Source organism: Taudactylus pleione, unplaced genomic scaffold (genome assembly GCF_031769625.1).
Source record: "Taudactylus pleione unplaced genomic scaffold, aTauple2 ptg000747l, whole genome shotgun sequence".
Taxonomy (NCBI): Eukaryota; Metazoa; Chordata; class Amphibia; order Anura; family Myobatrachidae; genus Taudactylus; species Taudactylus pleione.
The window spans coordinates 1,444,965-1,469,916 of NW_028285149.1; the positions used below are offsets into that span (position 1 = coordinate 1,444,965).

General features: G+C 44.8%; 1 protein-coding gene across 1 annotated transcript in view; it reads right to left on the reverse strand.

Annotated features, from left to right (window-relative positions):
- Positions 1-11,131: 11,131 nt before the first annotated feature.
- The window catches only part of LOC148477104 (uncharacterized), a 343,189-nt gene continuing 329,368 nt past the window's right edge, over positions 11,132-24,952 (reverse strand). The window contains exons 5-8 of the mRNA XM_088457224.1: positions 12,629-13,250; positions 12,162-12,550; positions 11,372-11,645; positions 11,132-11,144 (exon numbers count right to left, since the gene is read on the reverse strand). Coding sequence (XP_088313350.1) covers positions 11,132-11,144; positions 11,372-11,645; positions 12,162-12,550; positions 12,629-13,250 — 1,298 coding nt within the window. The remainder of the gene's footprint in view (positions 11,145-11,371; positions 11,646-12,161; positions 12,551-12,628; positions 13,251-24,952) is intronic.

The window sequence follows — 24,952 nt, forward strand, 5'->3', positions numbered from 1 at the left end:
ACAGCATACACCTCTGATGTCCTGTATTTCACACGTAACACAGAATAGCACTGACAGCATACACCTCTGATGTCCTGTATATCACACATTTAACACAGAATACAGCTGACAGAATACACCTCTGATGTCCTGTATATCACACATGTAACACAGACTGACAGCATACACCTCTGATGTCCTGTATATCACATATTTAACACAGAACAGAGCTGACAGCACACACCTCTGATGTCCTGTATATCACATGTGTAACACAGAATAGCAATGACAGCATACACCTCTAATGTCCTGTATATTACACATGTAACACAAAACAGCATTGAAAGCATACACCTCTGATGTCCTGTATATCACACATGTAACACAGAGGAGCAGTGACAGCATACACCTCTGATGTCCTGTATATCACAGATGTAGCACAGAACAGCGTTGACAGCATACACCTCAAATGTCCTGTATGTCACACATGTAACACATAATAGCACTGACAGCATACACCTCTGTTGTCCTGTATATCACACGTGTAACACAGAATAGCACTGACAGCATACACCTCTGATGTCCTGTATATCACACATGTAACACAAAACAGCATTGAAAGCATACACCTCTGATGTCCTGTGTATCACACATGTAACACAGAATAGCACTGACAGCATACACCTCTAATGTCCAGTATATAACACTTGTAACACAGAACAGCATTGACAGCAAACACCTCTAATGTCCTGTATAACACAAATGTAACACAGAATATCACTGACAGTATACACCTCTGATGTCCTGTATATCACACATGTAACACAGAGGAGCAGTGACAGCATACACCTCTGATGTCCTGTATATCACACATGTAACACAGAAGAGGACTGACAGCATACACCTCTGATGTCCTGTATATCACATGTGTAACACAGAATAGCACTGACAGCATACACCTCTGATGTCCTATATATCAACCATGTAACACAGAATAGCACTGACAGCATAAAACTCTAATGTCCTGTATATCACACATGTAACACAGAATAGCACTGACAGCATACACCTCTGATGTCCTGTATATCACACATGTAACACAGAAAAGCACTGACAGCATACACCTCTGATGTCCTGTATATCACACATTTAACACAGAACAGAGCTGACAGCATACACCTCTGATGTCTTGTATATTACACGTGTAACACAGAATAGCACTGACCGCATACATACACCTCTGATGTCCTGTATATCACACATGTAACACAGAATAGCACTGACAGCATACACCTCTGATGTCCTGTATATCACACATGTAACACAGAATAGCACTGACAGCATACACCTCTGATGTCCTGTATATCACACATTTAAAACAGAACAGAGCTGACAGCATACACCTCTGATGTCCTGTATATCACATGTGTAACACAGAATAGCAATGACAGCATACACCTCTGATGTCCTGTATATCACACATGTAACACAGAATAGCACTGAAAGCATACACCTCTAATGTCCTGTATATCACACATGTAACAGAATAGCAATGACAGCATACACCTCTGATGTCCTGTATATCACACATGTAACACAGTATAGCACTGACAGCATACACCTCTGATGTCCTGTATTTCACACGTAACACAGAATAGCACTGACAGCATACACCTCTGATGTCCTGTATATCACACATTTAACACAGAATACAGCTGACAGAATACACCTCTGATGTCCTGTATATCACACATGTAACACAGACTGACAGCATACACCTCTGATGTCCTGTATATCACATATTTAACACAGAACAGAGCTGACAGCACACACCTCTGATGTCCTGTATATCACATGTGTAACACAGAATAGCAATGACAGCATACACCTCTAATGTCCTGTATATTACACATGTAACACAAAACAGCATTGAAAGCATACACCTCTGATGTCCTGTATATCACACATGTAACACAGAGGAGCAGTGACAGCATACACCTCTGATGTCCTGTATATCACAGATGTAGCACAGAACAGCGTTGACAGCATACACCTCAAATGTCCTGTATGTCACACATGTAACACATAATAGCACTGACAGCATACACCTCTGTTGTCCTGTATATCACACGTGTAACACAGAATAGCACTGACAGCATACACCTCTAATGTCCTGTATATCACACATGTAACACAAAACAGCATTGAAAGCATACACCTCTGATGTCCTGTATATCACACATGTAACACAGAGGAGCAGTGACAGCATACACCTCTGATGTCCTGTATATAACACTTGTAACACAGAACAGCATTGACAGCAAACACCTCTAATGTCCTGTATAACACAAATGTAACACAGAATATCACTGACAGTATACACCTCTGATGTCCTGTATATCACACGTGTAACACAGAATAGCACTGACAGCATACACCTCTGATGTCCTGTGTATCACACATGTAACACAGAATAGCACTGACAGCATACACCTCTAATGTCCAGTATATAACACTTGTAACACAGAACAGCATTGACAGCAAACACCTCTAATGTCCTGTATAACACAAATGTAACACAGAATATCACTGACAGTATACACCTCTGATGTCCTGTATATCACACATGTAACACAGAGGAGCAGTGACAGCATACACCTCTGATGTCCTGTATATCACATGTGTAACACAGAATAGCACTGACAGCATACACCTCTGATGTCCTATATATCACACATGTAACACAGAATAGCACTGACAGCATAAAACTCTAATGTCCTATATATCACCCATGTAACACAGAACAGTGTTGACGGCATACACCTCTAATGTCCTGTATCTCACACATGTAACACAGAAATGCACTGACAGCTTACACCTCTGATGTCCTGTATATCACACATGTAACACAGAACAGCATTGACAGCATACACCTCTAATGTCCTGTATATCACACATGTAACACAGAATAGCTCTGACAGCTTACACCTCTGATGTCCTGTATATTACACATGTAACACAGAATAGCACTGACCGCATACACCTCTATTGTCCTGTATGTCACACTTGTAACACATAATAGCACTGACAGCATACACCTCTGATGTCCTGTATATCACATGTGTAACACAGAACAGCACTGACCGCATACACCTCTGAAGTCCTGTATATCACACATGTACCACAGAATAGCACTGACAGCATACACCTCTAATGTCCTGTATAACACACATGTAACACAGAACAGCATTGACAGCATACACCTCTAATGTCCTGTATATCACACATGTAACACATAATAGCACTGACAGCATACACCTCTGATGTCCTGTATATCACACGTGTAACACAGAACAGCACTGACAGCATACACCTCTGATGTCCTGTATATCACACATATAACACAGAACAGCACTGACAGCATACACCTCTGATGTCCTGTATATCACACATATAACACAGAAGAGCAGTGGCAGCATACACCTCTGATGTCCTGTATATCACACATGTACCACAGAATAGCACTGACAGCATACACCTCTAATGTCCTGTATATCACACATGTACCACAGAACAGCGTTGACAGCATACACCTCTAATGTCCTGTATATCACACAAGTAACACATAATAGCACTGACAGCATACACCTCTGATGTCCTGTATATCACACGTGTAACACAGAACAGCACTGACAGCATACACCTCTGATGTCCTGTATATCACACATGTAACACAGAATAGCACTGACAGCATACACCTCTGATGTCCTGTTTATCACACGTATAACACAGAACAGCACTGACAGCATACACCTCTGATGTACTGTATATCACACGTGTAACACAGAACAGCACTGACAGCATACACCTCTGATGTCCTGTATATCACACATGTAACACAGAATAGCACTGACAGCATACACCTCTGATGTCCTGTATATCACACGTATAACACAGAAGAGCAGTGGCAGCATACACCTCTGATGTCCTGTATATCACACATGTAACACAGAATAGCACTGACAGCATACACCTCTAATGTCCTGTATATCACACATGTAACACAGAACAGCGTTGACAGCATACACCTCTAATGTCCTGTATATCACACATGTAACACAGAATAGCACTGACAGCATACACCTCTGATGTCCTGTATATCACACATGTAATACAGAACAGCATTGACAGCAAACACCTCTAATGTCCTGTATGTCACACATGTAACACATAATAGCACTGACAGCATACACCTCTGATGTCCTGTATATCACACGTGTAACATAGAACAGCACTGACCGCATACACCTCTGAAGTCCTGTATATCACACGTGTAACTCAGAATAGCAATGACAGCATACATCTCTGAAGTCCTGTATATCACACATGTAACACAGAACAGCACTGACAGCATACACCTCTGATGTCCTGTATATCACACGTGTAACACAGAACAGCACTGACAGCATACACCTCTGATGTCCTGTATATCACACATGTAACACAGAATAGCACTGACAGCATACACCTCTGATGTCCTGTATATCACAGGTTTAACACAGAAGAGCAGTGGCAGCATACACCTCTGATGTTCTATATATCACACATGTAACACAGAATTGCACTGACAGCATACACCTCTGTCCTGTATATCACACATGTAACACAGAACAGCACTCACCGCATACACCTCTGATGTCCTGTATATCACACATGTAACACAGAATAGCACTGACAGCATACACCTCTGATGTCCTGTATATCACACATGTAACACAGAAAAGCACTGACAGCATACACCTCTGATGTCCTGTATATCACACATTTAACACAGAACAGAGCTGACAGCATACACCTCTGATGTCTTGTATATTACACGTGTAACACAGAATAGCACTGACCGCATACATACACCTCTGATGTCCTGTATATCACACATGTAACACAGAATAGCACTGACAGCATACACCTCTGATGTCCTGTATATCACACATGTAACACAGAATAGCACTGACAGCATACACCTCTGATGTCCTGTATATCACACATTTAAAACAGAACAGAGCTGACAGCATACACCTCTGATGTCCTGTATATCACATGTGTAACACAGAATAGCAATGACAGCATACACCTCTGATGTCCTGTATATCACACATGTAACACAGAATAGCACTGACAGCATACACCTCTGATGTCCTGTATATCACACATGTAACACAGGACAGCACTCAGCGCATACACCTCTGATGTCCTGTATATCACACATGTAACACAGAATAGCACTGACAGCATACTCCTCTGATGTCCTGTATATCACACGTATAACACAGAACAGCACTGACCGCATACACCTCTGATGTCCTGTATATCACACGTGTAACACAGAACAGCACTGACAGCATACACCTCTGATGTCCTGTATATCACACATGTAACACAGAATAGCACTGACAGCATACACCTCTGATGTCCTGTATATCACACGTATAACACAGAAGAGCAGTGGCAGCATACACCTCTGATGTCCTGTATATCACACATGTAACACAGAATAGCACTGACAGCATACACCTCTAATGTCCTGTATATCACACATGTAACACAGAACAGCGTTGACAGCATACACCTCTAATGTCCTGTATATCACACATGTAACACAGAATAGCACTGACAGCATACACCTCTGATGTCTTGTATATCACACATGTAATACAGAACAGCATTGAGAGCAAACACCTCTAATGTCCTGTATGTCACACATGTAACACATAATAGCACTGACAGCATACACCTCTGATGTCCTGTATATCACACGTGTAACATAGAACAGCACTGACCGCATACACCTCTGAAGTCCTGTATATCACACGTGTAACTCAGAATAGCAATGACAGCATACATCTCTGAAGTCCTGTATATCACACATGTAACACAGAACAGCACTGACAGCATATACCTCTGATGTCCTGTATATCACACGTGTAACACAGAACAGCACTGACAGCATACACCTCTGATGTCCTGTATATCACACATGTAACACAGAATAGCACTGACAGCATACACCTCTGATGTCCTGTATATCACACGTTTAACACAGAAGAGCAGTGGCAGCATACACCTCTGATGTCCTATATATCACACATGTAACACAGAATTGCACTGACAGCATACACCTCTGATGTCCTGTATATCACACATGTAACACAGAACAGCACTCACCGCATACACCTCTGATGTCCTGTATATCACACATGTAACACAGAATAGCACTGACAGCATACACCTCTGATGTCCTGTATATCACACATGTAACACAGAAAAGCACTGACAGCATACACCTCTGATGTCCTGTATATCACACATTTAACACAGAACAGAGCTGACAGCATACACCTCTGATGTCTTGTATATTACACGTGTAACACAGAATAGCACTGACCGCATACATACACCTCTGATGTCCTGTATATCACACATGTAACACAGAATAGCACTGACAGCATACACCTCTGATGTCCTGTATATCACACATGTAACACAGAATAGCACTGACAGCATACACCTCTGATGTCCTGTATATCACACATTTAAAACAGAACAGAGCTGACAGCATACACCTCTGATGTCCTGTATATCACATGTGTAACACAGAATAGCAATGACAGCATACACCTCTGATGTCCTGTATATCACACATGTAACACAGAATAGCACTGACAGCATACACCTCTGATGTCCTGTATATCACACGTTTAACACAGAAGAGCAGTGGCAGCATACACCTCTGATGTCCTATATATCACACATGTAACACAGAGTTGCACTGACAGCATACACCTCTGATGTCCTGTATATCACACATGTAACACAGAACAGCACTCACCGCATACACCTCTGATGTCCTGTATATCACACATGTAACACAGAATAGCACTGACAGCATACACCTCTGATGTCCTGTATATCACACATGTAACACAGAAAAGCACTGACAGCATACACCTCTGATGTCCTGTATATCACACATTTAACACAGAACAGAGCTGACAGCATACACCTCTGATGTCTTGTATATTACACGTGTAACACAGAATAGCACTGACCGCATACATACAACTCTGATGTCCTATATATATCACACATGTAACACAGAATAGCACTGACAGCATACACCTCTGATGTCCTGTATATCACACATGTAACACAGAATAGCACTGACAGCATACACCTCTGATGTCCTGTATATCACACATTTAAAACAGAACAGAGCTGACAGCATACACCTCTGATGTCCTGTATATCACATGTGTAACACAGAATAGCAATGACAGCATACACCTCTGATGTCCTGTATATCACACATGTAACACAGAATAGCACTGAAAGCATACACCTCTAATGTCCTGTATATCACACATGTAACAGAATAGCAATGACAGCATACACCTCTGATGCCCTGTATATCACACATGTAACACAGAATAGCACTGACAACATACACCTCTGATGTCCTGTATTTCACACGTAACACAGAATAGCACTGACAGCATACACCTCTGATGTCCTGTATATCACACATTTAACACAGAATACAGCTGACAGAATACACCTCTGATGTCCTGTATATCACACATGTAACACAGACTGACAGCATACACCTCTGATGTCCTGTATATCACATATTTAACACAGAACAGAGCTGACAGCACACACCTCTGATGTCCTGTATATCACATGTGTAACACAGAATAGCAATGACAGCATACACCTCTAATGTCCTGTATATTACACATGTAACACAGAACAGCGTTGACAGCAAACACCTCTAATTTCCTGTATATCACACATGTAACACAGAATAGCACTGACAGCATACACCTCTGATGTCCTGTGTATCACACATGTAACACAGAATAGCACTGACAGCACACACCTCTAATGTCCTGTATATCACACATGTATCACAGAATAGCACTGGCAGCACACACCTCTGATGTCCTGTATATCAGACATGTAACACAGAACAGCGTTGACAGCATACACCTCTAATGTCCTGTATATCACACATATAACACAGAATAGCACTGACAGCATACACCTCTGATGTCCTGTATATCACAGTGTAACACAGAACAGCACTGACCGCATACACCTATGAAGTCCTGTATATCACACGTGTAACTCAGAATAGCAATGACAGCATACACCTCTGAAGTCCTGTATATCACACATGTAACACAGAACAGTACTGACAGCATACACCTCTGATGTCCTGCATATCACACATGTAACACAGAATAGCACTGACAGCATACACCTCTGATGTCCTGTATATCACACGCTTAACACAGAAGAGCAGTGGCAGCATACACCTCTGATGTCCTGTATATCACACATGTAACACAGAATTGCACTGACAGCATACACCTCTGATGTCCTGTATATCACACATGTAACACAGAACAGCACTGACCGCATACACCTCTGATGTCCTGTATATCACACATGTAACACAGAATAGCACTGACAGCATACACCTCTGATGTCCTGTATATCACACATGTAACACAGAATAGCACTGACAGCATACACCTCTGATGTCCTGTACATCACACATTTAACACAGAACAGAGCTGACAGCATACACCTCTAATGTCTTGTATATTACACGTGTAACACAGTATAGCACTGACAGCATACACCTCTGATGTCCTGTATATCACACTTGTAACAGAACAGCACTGACAGCATACACCTCTGATGTCCTGTATATCACACATGTAACACAGAATAGCACTGACCGCATACACCTCTGATGTCCTGTATATCACACATGTAACACAGAATAGCACTGACAGCATACACCTCTGATGTCCTGTATATCACACATGTAACACAGAATAGCACTGACAGCATACACCTCTGATGTCCTGTATATCACACATTTAAAACAGAACAGAGCTGACAGCATACACCTCTGATGTCCCGTATATCACATGTGTAACACAGAATAGCACTGAAAGCATACACCTCTAATGTTCTGTATATCACACATGTAACAGAATAGCAATGACAGCATACACCTCTGATGTCCTGTATATCACACATGTAACACAGAATAGCACTGACAGCATACACCTCTGATGTCCTGTATATCACACATGTAACACAGAATAGCACTGACAGCATACACCTCTGATGTCCTGTATATCACACATTTAACACAGAATAGAGCTGACAGCATACACCTCTGATGTCCTGTATATCACACATGTAACACAGAATAGCACTGACAGCATACACCTCTGATGTCCTGTATATCACATATTTAACACAGAACAGAGCTGACAGCATACACCTCTGATGTCCTGTATATCACATGTGTAACACAGAATAGCAATGACAGCATACATCTCTGATGTCCTGTATATCACACATGTAACACAGGATAGCATTTACAGTATATAGAAAATTTTGACACAAAAATGGTTGACACCTTTTTTTTTTTTAGGGTTAGGCACTTACTGGAGGGTTAGGTACTAGAAGGGATGGTTAGGGTTTGGCACTTACCGGAGGTTTGGGATTAGGCACTAGAATGGATGGTTAGGGTTAGGCACCAAGGGGAGTGTTAGGGTTAGGCACTTCCCTGAGGGTTAGGGTTAGGCACCAGGAGGTACGGTTACGGTTAGCTACCAGGAGGGATGGATAGGCACTTAACAGAGGGTTGGGGTTAGAGTTAGGGACTAGATGGGATGGTTAGGGTTAGGCACCAGGAGGGAGGGTTTGGCACTTACCGGAGGGTTGGGGTTAGGCATGAGGAGGGACGGTTATGGTTAGCTACCAGGAGGGATGGATAGGCACTTAACAGAGGGTTGGGGTTAGAGTTAGGGACTAGAAGGGATGGTTAGGGTTAGGCACTAGAAGGGACGGTTAGGGACCAAAAGGAGTGTTAGGGTTAGGCACTAGAAGGGACGGTTAGGGTTAGGCACTTACCAGATGGTTGGAGTTAGGCACTAGAAGGGACAGTTAGGCACCAAGGGGAGTGTTAGGCACTAGAAGGGACGGTTAGGGTTAGGCACTTACCAGATGGTTGGAGTTAGGCACTAGAAGGGACAGTTAGGCACAAAGGGGAGGGTTAGGGACTAGAAGGGAGTGTTAGGGTTAGGCACTTACCAGAGGGCTGGAGTTAGGCACTAGAAGGGACAGTTAGGTACCAAGGGGAGGGTTAGGCTGAAGATTAGGGTTAGAATAAAAAAAAAATGTTAACCGTTCTTGTGTCGATCTTTTGTATCATGAACCTTTTCTGTATTGAGCTTTTGTCCCTGTCTAACAGCTGTTGTCTATCTTATTCTTGTTTATCTGTTATAGCACACCCACCTGCAGGCGCTACTCCCTGCTGTTAGTGTCCTACATTCAGTGACTATTGGATTTGTGCAACTGACATTTATCTATAAAGCTCCATCATAGATTTTAGCGCTGTACAGCAGTAAAAGAAGGTTTGGGAGTTTATTTACAATGCGGCAGCTTTTTCTAAACCATGTAGATATTTCTGCCCAATGAAAGTAAAACAATAATAGTATTAATTGTAAAACCAGGCATCATTCTGCAGGCATAACTGCTGGCTACTATCGGCACTGCTTAGTAAATGCCCCCCTGGGTATAACCGCAGACACGGAGGTAAGACGTCTCTGCGGTTCTGTCACTTAGCTCATGTAGCACTTACTAAAACCACCTAGACCAGAAGAAAGACGCAATGCTGGACACCAGGTGAGATCCTTCAGTGTTACTGTGTGTTCTCCCTGTAGTCACCTTTCCCGTAACTGCCGACATGCCGGCAGCGGGAGATCTGCTGACACCGCTGTCCTCTAGGCATGCAAAGTACATACATCTGTTAGTCGTGTTAATCATTGTTATTGCAACACTTGTGGCTTTATATACTGTATTTATAGCATATTATAGATACATTTCTAATTGTAAATGTGACAGAATATACTGCGCTATTATATTATATATATACACACACACATACACACAGTATATATAATATATATATATATGTACAATTGTACACAGTAGATACATAGAATAGCAGGATAGACACTGAAATAATACACTTGGTGATGGGGTTCCACCACTGTAAAGCGTGTCATCTAAGATGGCTGCACATGTAAAGTAAGACATTAGTTAGACAGAGAATTAGACATGCAATGGTTATTCCAGGAACAGAACAGAATAATATCGGCCCTTTTTTGCTAATGGTGATGTCATAGCTGTAACATGTTCCAGAACAAAGTGCCACCTGAAGGACCTTACCGGGTGCCAAACGTAATCTTACCTTGGTAACCAGATCATCCCTCCTTACCGGACAGCTCCATCGTTTCCTTACCTGAATTGTTTGTCTAAGGCAGTTATACTCTCATCCATATTGTTGGATGATCCAGCTTGGGGCAGATACAAGCTGTAGCTGCCTCTCTTATATCCGTAGAGCTTACAGAGCTGCTTGCTCCTTGGTTTATTGCCTGTCCCACCTGCCGCAGGTGATATAGGATGGGTGCGATATAGAGGAGACACCACTGCTCTGAGACATGGGTATGGACAAGAAGCCCTATGAGGCTGTGTAATGTGTGGCTTGTAGACATGTTTGCCAAAGTATTTCCGCTCTGGAGATTTAGTGAAAACAAAAAGATGGAATAATATAAATTCCTGGATTTAGTTACGCGGAAGAAGTAACATCGAGTTTTCTGTTAGTAATTATATTCTCAACCAAATTACATTGTATTTTATTATGTATTATGTTTCTCATAATCTGCATTTTCATCTATGGCGACACAATATCAGGGTTATCTTGTATATATTCCTCAGTGAATAAATAACATCTACCTGGAGCATAGAGGTGGCTCTAGAGCTGTAGGTCTGAGAGAAAGTGGAACGTTTACAACTTTACTGCACTAACTCTGGATTTCTAGTTGACTGGAGGAAGCTAACGTCAGGGTACATGGGGCCACATTCATCCCATTCTATAATCATATCATTTCTCTCTCTAAACTGGTGGCAAAAATGATGGCATTTTATTACTTGGCATTGACTTCATTTCCCATCATTACCCTCATCTTCTGCTTCCTCTACTTTTCTAGACTTCCCACCAATGTATCCACAAATGGTCTTTTCCTTCTTACCCGAGATGTCTGATTTAAGGTTCCATTTCAGAGCTTTAGATAAGATATTTGGTCTCAGGTGATTTTTTCGGGGGTACAATATTGAGTTTGGACTTTGCTTGTTTATTTTTGTCTCCTTATGTACTTTTTGGATTGTCTTTGGGTCATTATTCAGTGGTTGCTTAGTTGCTTTCAGTATATCTTTGTTATCATTCAGCTGAATCTTGTTTAGTTTTATGGACGGATATGATGGTGGCAGCACTGATGGAAGGTTTACAGCTGCTGTCACTGATTGAAGGGGGTCGTCTTTTGGTTCCACTTGATCTTCGGCTGCTAATACTGTAATGTCCTCAGCGAATGGCCTCTTGAAGAGCGATGATGGATTACTAATTGTAATTAATTCTCTCTCTGTTGTAGGTGATACACTTGGTCTATAGTTGGAAATTATTTTGTCTGTTGAGATCTTTATTGTAATCTCTAGAGGAGAATCTGACCTCATTGAGACCGTTGAGTATTCTATTTTGTGAGGGGAGGTACTAACATTTTCAATGATCTTATCTTGTGCTGAGTCGCTCTCTAAATGCTCTTTTTTACTCTGTGCAATGTCTGCCACCATCTCCGACTGTGCTGTGTCCGGTAATAATAGCTCCGAATGTGCGGTGTCCGATAATAGCTCTGACTGTGTTGTGTCCAGTAATAGCTCCGACTGTGCTGTGTCCGGTAATAGCTCTGACTGTGCTGTGTCCGGTAATAGCTCTGACTGTGCTGTGTCCGGTAATAGCTCTGACTGCGTTGGCTCCGGCACCAGCTCTGACTGCGTTGGCTCCGGCACCAGCTCTGACTGCGTTGGCTCCGGCACCAGCTCTGACTGCGTTGGCTCCGGCACCAGCTCTGACTGCGTTGGCTGTGGCACCAGCTCTGACTGCGTTAGCTCCGGCACCAGCTCTGACTGCATTGGCTCCGGCACCAGCTCTGACTGCGTTGGCTCCGGCACCAGCTCTGACTGCATTGGCTCCGGCACTAGCTCTGACTGCGTTGGCTCCGGCACCAGCTCTGACTGTGTTGTGTCCTGGATAGTTGTGCTCCTTTCCTTCTGCTCTATGTCTTTATCTGATCAAAGAGAAATTTATCCTGTTATATTTGAATATTGCTGAAGATTGATAAAATGGCTATCCTGGCTATACCGGCTGTACTGGCTATACCGGCTGTACTGGCTACACCGCATTCTATGGTACTGTATGCCACCCATACGCATTCTATGGTACTGTATGCCACCCAGCCCCATTCTATGGTACTATATGCCACCCAGCCCCATTCTATGGTACTGTATGCCACCCAGCCCCATTTTATGGTACTGTATGCCACCCAGCCACATTCTATGGTACTGTATGCCACCCAGCCACATTCTATGGTACTGTACACCACCCAGCCGCATTCTACGGTACTGTATGCCACCCAGCCGCATTCTACGCTACTGTATGCCACCCATCCACATTCTATGGTACTGTATGCCACCCAGCCACATTCTATGGTACTGTATGCCACCAAGCCGCATTCTATGGTACTGTATGCCACCCAGCCACATTCTATGGTACTGTATGTCACCCAGCCACATTCTATGGTACTGTATGCCACCCAGCCGCATTCTATGGTACTGTATGCCACCCTGCCGCATTCTATGGTACTGTACGCCACCCAGCCGCATTCTATGGTACTGTTTGCCACCCAGCTGCATTCTATGGTACTGTATGCCACCCAGCCGAATTTTACCCTAAACCGCTATGCAGTAGACATTGTATTGTACACATTGCAGGGCATCCTGACGTTCTGATACTTACTAATTCCAGATAATATGGCGGCTCACTATAGGCCTTACTGTCATGGTGAGCTCCTCATCCTGGTGCATTGGCAGGACAGAGCGCTCGCCAACAATAACAAGAAATGGCAAGTATATATGAATGCCCGCCGTGACATACTATATAAGTATGGCTGGCAATGGATGCTCTGCTCCCTTCAAAGGAGGTGGAGCGATCTAGTCAGGAGAGACCCTGGCCGGCTGCAGCGTCTAAGGGTCCAAGTTAGGTGTAGTAAGTACAGTATTGTACATTACTACCATTATATAGCCAATCAGTATCTGCATAGGGGCATACTGTTTGCCTTAATGTAATGTAAATGATAGTGAGGTGTGGTGAGATCAATGGCTGGGGAGGCTATGGCTAGTATCGGAGTCAGATTTACACCCTATGGGGTAAATTTACTAAGGGTCGAGTTTGTGTGAGTTTGCAAATGTGGGCTTAGCCAATGAGCAGCTCATCCACGTGGGTCCCAGCCAATGAGCAACCACTAATGGAAGCCGCCGCTGATTGGTTGGCACCACAGCACTAAGGATAGCTCAAGGCTGGAGCTGTCATTAGTGCTACTGTAACAATATGCTGTAGCGTCTTGTTACAGTGTCTCCGGGGTCCTCTTTGGAATACTGCAGAGAACATCGTGGGACAAAAGGTGAGTATTGGTTCTTTTTTTACAGGTACAACCATTGGATACTTTATGTTGAGAAGGGGACGTGTACATCTGGGAGCAGGTAAGTGTGTGTGTATGTATGTAAGTAATAAATCTTTATTTTCATGGTGTGTGTTGTGTTTTTTTACACATTTCTTTCAAGGTGAACTACAGGTACCAGTGGCCCTTTAATGCCCCGCATGCTGGTACTTGTGGTTCTCCAAGTACCAGCATACGGGGGAGGCTTGCTGGGACCTGCAGTTCTACTGTAAAGACAATGTTAATTAATTTTTTAACACTACACCTACACTATCAACCCAGGGGTTGTGGGGATAGCCCCGGGCTATCAGCCTAGGCCAGGGGTGCCCTGGAGAGGGGGTCCCCTTTATTGGAGGGGTCCCCAACTCCCAAGGGATCCCTGGACTGGGCTGACTAGCGGTCAGGGCTGATGCTGCGGCTGGGAGGCCCGGTAAAAGGGCAGCCCTAGCTGTGGCATCAGCCCCCTGCTAGAAAGGGTCCAGTGCTGGTTTTAAGTTTAGGGGTACCCCGACGCCAAATTTTTTACCCCTAAAATTAAAACCAGGACTGGCCCTGCAGCCTGGTGCTGGTACCTAATTTACGGGGAACCCTACTCATTTTGTTCCCCGTAATTCTAGGTACCAGGACAGGCTGGCAAGTCCATGGGCTGGTTAAGCATTAGGGGGGGACCCTACGTCATTTTATTTTTACAATTATTTAACTCATTTTTTACAGGTATTAAAACACAAGCATCTTACACATATTTCACTGATATATCTCACTGATATGTGCAGGCTGCATGCTCGTGTGAGTTTTGCAGAGAGAAAACACTGCAATCTCCAGTAAGTAATCTCCTCTAAACTCTCCTCTAAACTCTCCTCTAAACTCGCAATTTGGAAGAAGAAAAACTCACTTTCAGCTAAACTCACTTCTTAGTAAATTTGCGAGTTTGATATGGAAAAACTCAGCCGAGTTTTGGTGAAGCAAAGTGAGTTTAAAAACTTAAAAACTCAACCAAACTCACTTCTTAGTAAATTTACCCCATACTATACAGCACACAGTACTAGCCAACACTCCCCGATTGTGAGGGAGACTCCCCGAATTAGAAAGCAATCTCCCTGAAGAGTGTAGTATGATAGGAACACTGGTAAAGTGGTCAGTGGTAGATACATTTGTCCTAGGTTTTTGACCTGTGTGTTCTAAAAACCCCCAGGAGAAAAGTCTGCAGTGAAGCAGGTTTGGGTGTCGGCTTTTTGAAAAGCCAGTTTGGGACCTGGAGGTGTGGATGTGAGGAGAGGGAGGGCTCCATCCACAGGCCACTCCAGGTTTTGGCCTTTTTGGCCTGTTAGCAGGCTCATTAGGGTCTGCACCTGGAACTGGCTGATATAGGCTGTGTGTGATTGTAAGCTAGTGTCTCATACTTGAGAGAGCAAGCAGACTGGCTGACTCAGAGACACTTGCTGAAAACTACCTGTAAGTCTTGTGCATACGCTTGTGTTGATGGTGGAGGCAGTAGGCCCCACTATTCCTTTAGAGAGGGAACCTCTTGTCTAGTTAGTGCCCAGATGGGCTAGCGTTTACTTTTGTGTTTTGTTTTCCTTTAACGTTGCACAATAAAGACTGGTACCGACCAGCTAGTACAAGACCCAAGACTGGTGTACTATTTTACCGGCTGCTGTGTGTGTGAAGAGGGAGTCCATCTACCCCAGGAGAGGGACCCCTAATCCGGTCGTTTTACAATTGGTGGAGAATGTGGGCAAGCACACACTGAAAAGTTCAGCAAGGAAAATTTGTCCTTTAAAATTTAAATGTGATTATTGAATCCCTGAAGGTGGCATCAGCCAATGCTCAGAGAGGCAAGGTTTAGCTTCCAACGAGCACCTGGAGGTAAAATGGAGGACGTTGTAAAAGCCCTGCTTCAGGCTACGGCAGCTCAACAGGAAACTAATAAGGTTCAGCAGGAAGCTATCTGGGCTCAGCAGGAAGCTACCAATGTACAACTGATGGCCTTGGAGGCAGCAACAAGTCACCTTTGAGGAAACCCGCCAGGCTATTAAGGAGCTGGTACAGCACCTGGTCGCCCGGCCTGGAGATGCTACTACTGGTCCTCCCACCGCCACTCACTCCATACGAGTCAGTCACTTCCTACAAAAGATGACTTTAGGCGATGATGTGGAGCCATATCTCACCGCATTTGAGAGAACAGCCGAAAGGGAGAGTTGGCCCAAGGAGCAATGGGCAAGTCTGGTGGCACCTTTCCTGTCTGGGGTGCCACAAAAGGCCTATTACGATTTATGCCTGGCCGATGCGAAGGACTATGTGAAATTAAAATGAGAGATCCTAACTCGCTTGGGAGTCACCACCTTTGTTCGTGCCCAATGAGTCCACCTCTGGGATATCCAAATGGACAGACCTCCACGCTCACAGATGCACGACCTTGTCTATCTATCCACCAAGTGGCTACAGCCCAAGACGCTGACAGGACCACAAATCGTCGAACGAGTCATGATGGACCGTTATCTGCGATCCCTACCTGCATCCTTGCGGAAGTGTGTGAGCCATGCCAACCCTAAGTCCGCAGATCAGTTAGTCGAACTGGTGGAGAGGTACATGGTGGCTGAGGAGCTGATGAGTTAGCCCCACCGAGCCCCGATGATGTACCGGCGAACTCCCATCAACAATGGTAAGACTGTTCCTGGGGAGAAGGGTGCTGGGCAGTGGAGTGTGCCTAAGACTGAGGGTGGGGAACCTGAAGACAGGCCTGCCAGGCCATTAAGGTTCCTACCCCGCAAAAGACTAGACATTAATGTGACTCAATGTTTCCGATGTGGTGGCTTCAGCCATATAGCAGCTAATTGTTCACTTACCTTTGAGCCCATGCAATGTGATACTGCTTCTGTCAACCGCAGGGGGTCTTTCTTTGCACAGCCAGCCTGTACTGCTGACTGGCTGGCTGAGACAGATAAACACGTGTGTACTTACTGTGGAAGGCAACAGAGTAGAGGCTCTGTTAGACTCTGGTAGCCTGGTTACGCTTTTGAGAACTGAGCTGGTGAACCCTTTGAAGCATAAGGGAAAAACTGTTGGTGTGACATGCATACATGGGGATACTCAGTATTATATTACTGCCGAAGTGAACATCGAGACGCCATGTGGTTCCGCGGTAGTCTCTGTGGGTTTGGTACCAGGCTTAATGTATGATGTGATATTGGGAAGAAACTTTGCTCACTTCTGGAGGTTGTGGGAAAGCCGGTTTTGCACAGTGGTTAATCACCCTGCCTCGTCTGAATGAGTGACCAATGTAGTGGCAGAGTCAGAGATGTTCCCAGTTTCTTGTATGATTGGTGAACTAGAGAATGCGGAGCGTGATGGTGGCTCACCAAGTGTTGTAGAGCCCATTGAGCGTCTGCTGGATTTAGAGGTCAGAAGAGAGGTCTTTGCCGTAGAGCAGTTAAATGACCCTACTCTGGTGAAGCCAGGGAGAATATCAATGTGGGTAAACCCGTAGATCCCGATAGTCCCTTGATGTATCCTCACTTGGTAATATGTCAGGATCTGTTGTATCAGATGACTAAGAAAGGGGAGGAGATTGTGGAATAATTAATAGTCCCCAAAGCTTACAGGAGAATGGTGTTAGATCTGGCCCATGGTCATATAACTGCAGGCCACCTAGGGGTAGAGAAAACCACTGAATGAATCGTGCAGAGGGTTTTTTGGCCCAGTGTCCATAAAGACGTATCTGACTTTTGCGCCTCCTGCCCTGAATGCCAGTATCATGCTCCCAGACCACATTTCAAAAGTCCTCTAGTCCCACTGCCAATTATAGAGGTACCATTTGAAAGAATAGCTATGGACTTGGTGGGACCCTTGTTGAAGTCTGCCCGGGGACATCAATATATTCTGGTAATTCTGGACTATGCTACCAGATACCCGAAGCGATACCGCTACGCAATAAGTCAACCAAGTCAATTGCTATAGAGCTGGTCCATATTTTTAGCAGGTTGGGAATACCTAAGGAGATACTAAATGACCAGGGTACCCCGTTCATGTCAAAAGTTATGAAGGAGTTGTGCCGCCTGTTTAAAATTAACCATTTAAGGACCTCGGTTTATCACCCCCAAACTGATTGTTTGGTCGAGAGGTTTAACAAGACCTTAAAACATATATTTTAAGGAAAGTAGTCGACAAAGATGGTAAAGATTGGGATTATTTGTTGCCTTATCTGCTGTTGGCCATAAGAAAGGTTCCCCAATCCTCCACCGGGTTTTCACCTTTCGACTTGTTATATGGGAGACATCCAAGAGGGTTACTAGACTTTGCCAAGGAGACATGGGAAGGGCAGTCCAGTCCTTATAAAATAGTGATTGAACAAGATGAAAGAGAGAATTGTGGCTGTGGTGCCGATAGTTAAGGAGCACTTGGAACAGGCCCAACTTGCACAGCAGAGGGTATATAACCACAATGCACAGTTAAGAAACTTTGCTCCTGGGGACAGAGTGTTGGTTCCCACGGTAGAAAGTAAACTGTTAGCTAAGTGGCAAGGACCCTTTTGAGATCTTAGAAAAAGTGGGACAGGTCAACTATAAAGTTTACCAGCCGGGGAAAAGAAAACCAGAACAGATATATCATGTGAACCTGATAAAACCCTGGAAGGATAGAGCAGCACTGTCAGCCATCCAAGCCCCTCCAGTAAACCCAGGTCCCGTGGCACCCGAAGTGACAGTGGCAAAAACCCTGTCAGCCAATCAACAGCAGGATGTCAAGGAATTTTTGATCAGAAATACGGTACTGTTTTCGGACCTGCCAGGAAAAACCACGGTCATCAAACATGACAGTCACTGACCCGGGGTTAAAGTAAACCTAAATCCCTATAGGGTGCCCGAAGCCCAAAGAGAGTCTGGTAATTGAAGAATCACATAGTGAGTGGTCCAGTCCCATTGTGCTGATTCCAAAGCCAGATGGGAGTCTGTTCAGATTTCGGAAGTCATTATAAAAACGCATTGTTTCAAAATTTCGATGTCTACCCGATGCCAAGGGTGGATGAACTAATTGAAAGGCTGGGGACAGCAAGAAATTTAACCACTCTGGACCTAACCAAAGGGTATTTGCAAGTGCCATTAACCGAAAACACCAAAGAAAAAACAGTTTTTTCTGCACCAGAAGGGTTGTTTCATTACAAGATGTTGCTCTTTGGGCTACATGGGGCACCTGCTACCTTCCAAAGAATGATGGATAGGATACTAAGGCCCCATAGACGATATGCTGCGGCTTATCTGGATGATGTGGTCATACATAGTCCTGATTGGCAGTCTCACTTACCCAGAGTACAAGCAGTGTTAGACTCCATCTTTAAGGCAGGTTTGACAGCCAACCCGAAAAAGTGTTGTCTGGGGAAGGAAGAACTAAAATATCTGGGATACACCATTGGCAGAGGTTTGATAAAACCACAGCTCAATAAGATTGAGGCAATCCAAAACTGGCCACGACCCCTCAATAAGAAACAGGTGAGAGCCTTCTTAGGGATCACTGGATACTATAGGAGGTTCATACCCAGTTTTGCCACCATTGCAGTCCCACTTACTGACCTTACCAAGGCAAAAAAAAAATCATGGTGGAATGGGGTCCTGAAGCCCAGAAAGATCTCCAAGAATTAAAAATAGCCTTATGTACCCAACCTGTTCTGGTGACCCCTGATTTTGACAAAGATGCGTCCGGGGTAGGTATCGGAGCGATCCTGTCCCAAAGCAAAGAGGGTGAGGAACACCCATTTTTTACCTAAGCAGGAAATCGAATATACATGAGAGAAACTATGCCACAGTGGAGAAGGAAGCTTTGGCCATAAAATGGGCGTTAGAGACTCTCAGGTACTATTTGGTGGGAAGAAGGTTCAAACTGATTACTGACCATGCCCCTCTGAAGTGGATGTCAGAAAACAAGGACAATAACGCAAGAATAACGAGATGGTTCTTGGTGCTACAAACCTTTACATTTTCAGTAGAACACAGGCCAGGAAGCCAGCTGGCCAATGCAGACACGTTGTCACGCGTTCATTGCTTGGGGGCTTCAGTTGTTCCACCCCACAGGTCAAAACAAAGGGGGGGATATGTGATAGGAACACTGGTAATGTGGTCAGTGGTAAATACATTTATCCTAGGTTTTTGACCTGTGTGTTCTAAACACCCCCAGGAGAAAAGTCTGCAGTGAAGCAGGTTTGGGTGTCTGCTTTTTGAAAAGCCGGTTTGGGACCTGGGGGTGTGGATGTGAGGGGAGGGAGGGCTCCATCCACAGGCCACTCCAGGTTTTGTCCTTTTTGGCCTGTTAGCAGGCTCATTAGGGTCTGCACCTGGAACTGGCTGATATAGGCTGTGTGTGATTGTAAGCTGGTGTCTCATACCTGGGAGAGCAAGCAGGCTGGCTCAGAGACACTTGGTGAAAACTACCTGTAAGTCTTGTGCATACGCTTGTGAGAGGGAACCTCTTTTCTAGTTAGCGCCCAGATGGGCTAGCATTTACTTTTATGTTTTGTTTTCCTTTTACGTTGCACAATAAAGACTGGCGCCGACCAGCTGGTACGAGACCCTAGACTGGTGTACTATTTTTCTGGCTGCTGTGTGTGTGAAGAGAGAGTCCATCTACCCCAGGAGAGGGACCCCTAATCCGGTCGTGTTACAATAGCAATCTCCCTGAAGAGTGTAGCAATCTCCCTGATTGCACCTTAACCCAATAATGCAGCTGATATATTAAAAAATTAAATATACTGTACATTCAAATGGGATCATTAGTATAATTTCCCTGCATTGGGTATAAGGCACAGTGATCCCTATGGCTACATTTATTAGTATAATGTCCCTGCATTGGGTATAAGGCACAGTGATCCCTATGGCTACATGTATTAGTATTAGTTCCCTGCTTTGGGTATAAGGTACAGTGATCCCTATGGCTACATGTATTAGTATTAGTTCCCTGCTTTGGGTATAAGGTACAGTGATCCCTATGGCTACATGTATTAGTATCATTTCCCTGCATTGGGTATAAGGCACAATGATCCTTTGGCTACATGTATTAGTATCCTTTCCCTGCATTGGGTATAAGGCACAGTGATCCCTATGGCTACATGTATTAGTGTCATTTCCCTGCATTGGGTATAAGGCACAGTGATCCCTATGGCTACTAGGGGTGTGCACCGGCCACTTTTCGTGTTTTGTGTTTTGGTTTTGGATCTGGATCTTTCTTCGTGTTTTGGATCTGGATTGGTTTTGCCAAAACCACCCTTCCGTGTTTTGGGTTCTGGGTTTTGTGTTTTGGATCTGTATTTTTTTGAAAAAAAGCATAAAAACAGCTAAAATCACAGAATTTGTAGGTTTTTCTGCTCCTATGCTATTATTAACCTCAATAACCTTAATTTCCACTCATTTCCAGTCTATTCTGAACACCTCACACCTCACAATAGTGTTTTTATGTCCAAAAGGTTGCACCGAGGTAGCTGGATGACTATGCTAAGCGACACGAGTGGGCGGCACAAACACGTGACCCATCTAGGAGTGACACTGCAGTGGCAGGCAGGATGGCAGTTAGAAAAACTAGGCCCCAAACTGTACATAATGCAAAGAAAAAAAGAGGTGCAAGATGGAATTGTCCTTGGGCCCTCCCACCCACCCTTATGTTGTATAAACAGGACATGCACACTTTAACAAATCAATAATTTCAGCGCCAGGGTCTGCCACACAACTGTGGCTGAAATGATTGGTTCGTTTGGGCCCCCACAAAACAAGCTGGCAATTAATGTGTCCCTGCACAAACTGGCTCTACGGAGGCAAGATGTCATCCTCATCCTCCTCATCCACCGATTCCTCACCCTCTTCAGTGTGTACATCCTCATCCTCACAAAGTATTAACTCGTCCCCACTTGAATCCACCACCACAGGTCCCTCTGTACCTTCTGGAGGCTGGTCTCCCTGGAAGAGCTGATAATTCATTTTGATGAACATCATCTTCTCCACATTCTGTGGAAGCAACCTCCTACGCCTTTCGCTGACAAGGTTCCCGGCTGCACTAAACACTCTTTCGGAGTACACACTGGAGGGGGGGCAACTCAGGTAAAATAGAGCCAGTTTGTACAGGGGCCTCCAAATTGCCTCTTTTTCCTGCCAGTACAGGTATGGACTGTCTGACATGCCTACTTGGATGCTGTCACCGATGTAATCCTCCACCATTCTGTCAATGGTGACAGTATCATATGCAGTGACAGTAGACATGTCAGAAATTGTTGCCAGGTCCTTCAGTCCGGACCAGATGTCCAAACTTGGTCCTGCCTGCCCTGCATCACCGCCAGCGGGTTGCTTAGGATACCTAAGTTTTTTCCTGGCAGCCCCAGTTGCGGGAGAAAATGAAGAAGGAGCCGTTGACGTGTCACGTTCCGCTTCAGCTGACAGTGTGTTCACCAGCAGGTCTTTGCACCTCTGCAGGCTTGTGTCGGCCGGAAAGAGAGACACCACATAGGCTTTAAACCTAGGATCGAGCACGGTGGCCAAAATGTAGTGGTCTGATTTCAACAGATTGACCACCCTGGAATCCTGGCAAAGCGAATGAAGGGCTTCATCCACAAGTCCCACATGCCGAGCGGAATCGCTCCGTCTTAGCTCCTCCTTCACTTTCTCCAGCTGCTTCTGCAAAAGCCTGATGAGGGGAATGACCTGACTCAAGCTGGCAGTGTCTGAACTGACTTCACGTGTGGCAAGTTCGAAGGGCTGAAGAACCTTGCACAACACGGAAATCATTCTCCACTGCGCTTGAGTCAGGTGCATACCCCCTCCTTTGCCTATGTCATAGGTGGATGTATAGGCTTGTATGGCCTTTTGCTGCTCCTCCATCCTCTGAAGCATATAGAGGGTTGAGTTCCACCGCGTCACAACCTCTTGCTTCAGGTGATGGCGGGGCAGGTTCAAGAGTGTTTGCTGGCGCTCCAGTCTTCGGCACGCAGTCGCTGAATGGCGAAAGTGGCCAGAAATTTTTCGGGCCACCCAAAGCGTCTCCTGCACGCCCCTGTCGCTTTTCAGAAAATTCTGCACCACCAAGTTTATTGTGTGAGCAAAACATGGGACGTGCTGGAATTTGCCCAGATGTAATGCCCGCACAATATTGGTGGCGTTGTCAGATATCACAAATCCCCAGGAGAGTCTAAGTGGGGTAAGCCACTGGGCGATGATTTCCCTCAGTTTCTCTAAGAGGTTGTCGGCGGTGTGCCTCTTACTGAAACCGGTGATACACAGCGTAGCCTGCCTTGTAATGAGCTGGCGTTTCTGAGATGCTGCTACTGGTGACGCTGCTGCTGTTGCTGCGTAAGGTGATACATCTACCCAGTGGGCTGTCACAGTCATATAGTCCTTAGTCTGCCCTGTTCCACTTGTCCACATGTCCGTGGTTAAGTGGACATTGTGTACAACGGCATTTTTCAGGACACTGAGGACACTTTTTCTGACGTTTCTGTACAGTCTCGGTATCGCCTGCCTAGTGAAGTGGAATCTAGACGGGATTTGGAACCGGGGACACACTACCTCCATCAATTGTCTAAATCCCACTGCACTAATGGCGGATACCGGACGCACGTCTAACACCAACATAGCAGTCAAGGCCTCAGTTATACGTTTTGCTTCAGGATGACTGCTGTCGTACTTCATCCTCCTCGCTAAGGACTGTTGGAGGGTCAATTGTTTAGTAAAAGTAGTGGTGTTCCTACTTCCTCTCTGGGATGATGAACGACTCCCAGTAGCAGCAGCAACAGCAGCAGCGGCAGCAGTAGGCGTAGCAATGCAGGATCCTCCGGAGGAATCCCGGATAGGAGAGTCAGTCATGCCAGTGATATGGCCTGCAGGACTACTTCCGATCCTGACTAAGGAGGAAATTGACGAGGAGGGAGTTGACGGTGTGGTTTGCAGGCGCTTGGATACAACAGGACAACGGGATTTAGGTGTCCCTGGACTGCTTACGGTCTGAGCCAAAGTTTCTGAACTTGACAGTAACTTTTTATGAACGCGCTGCAGGTGCCGTATAAGGGAGGATGTTCCTAGGTGGTTGACGTCCCTACCCCTACTTATTTCACCTTTACATATGGTACATATGGCAAGACAGTTGTTGTCCGGATTTGGATAGAAATATTGCCAGACCAAAGAGGTGGAATGTTTGGTCTTCTGCCCAGGCATGACCGTGATGGGCTTTTTCATCCCACGGACAACAACTGTCTCCCCCGGAGCCTGATTTAAACAAACCACATCACCATCAGAATCCTCCTCGCCAAC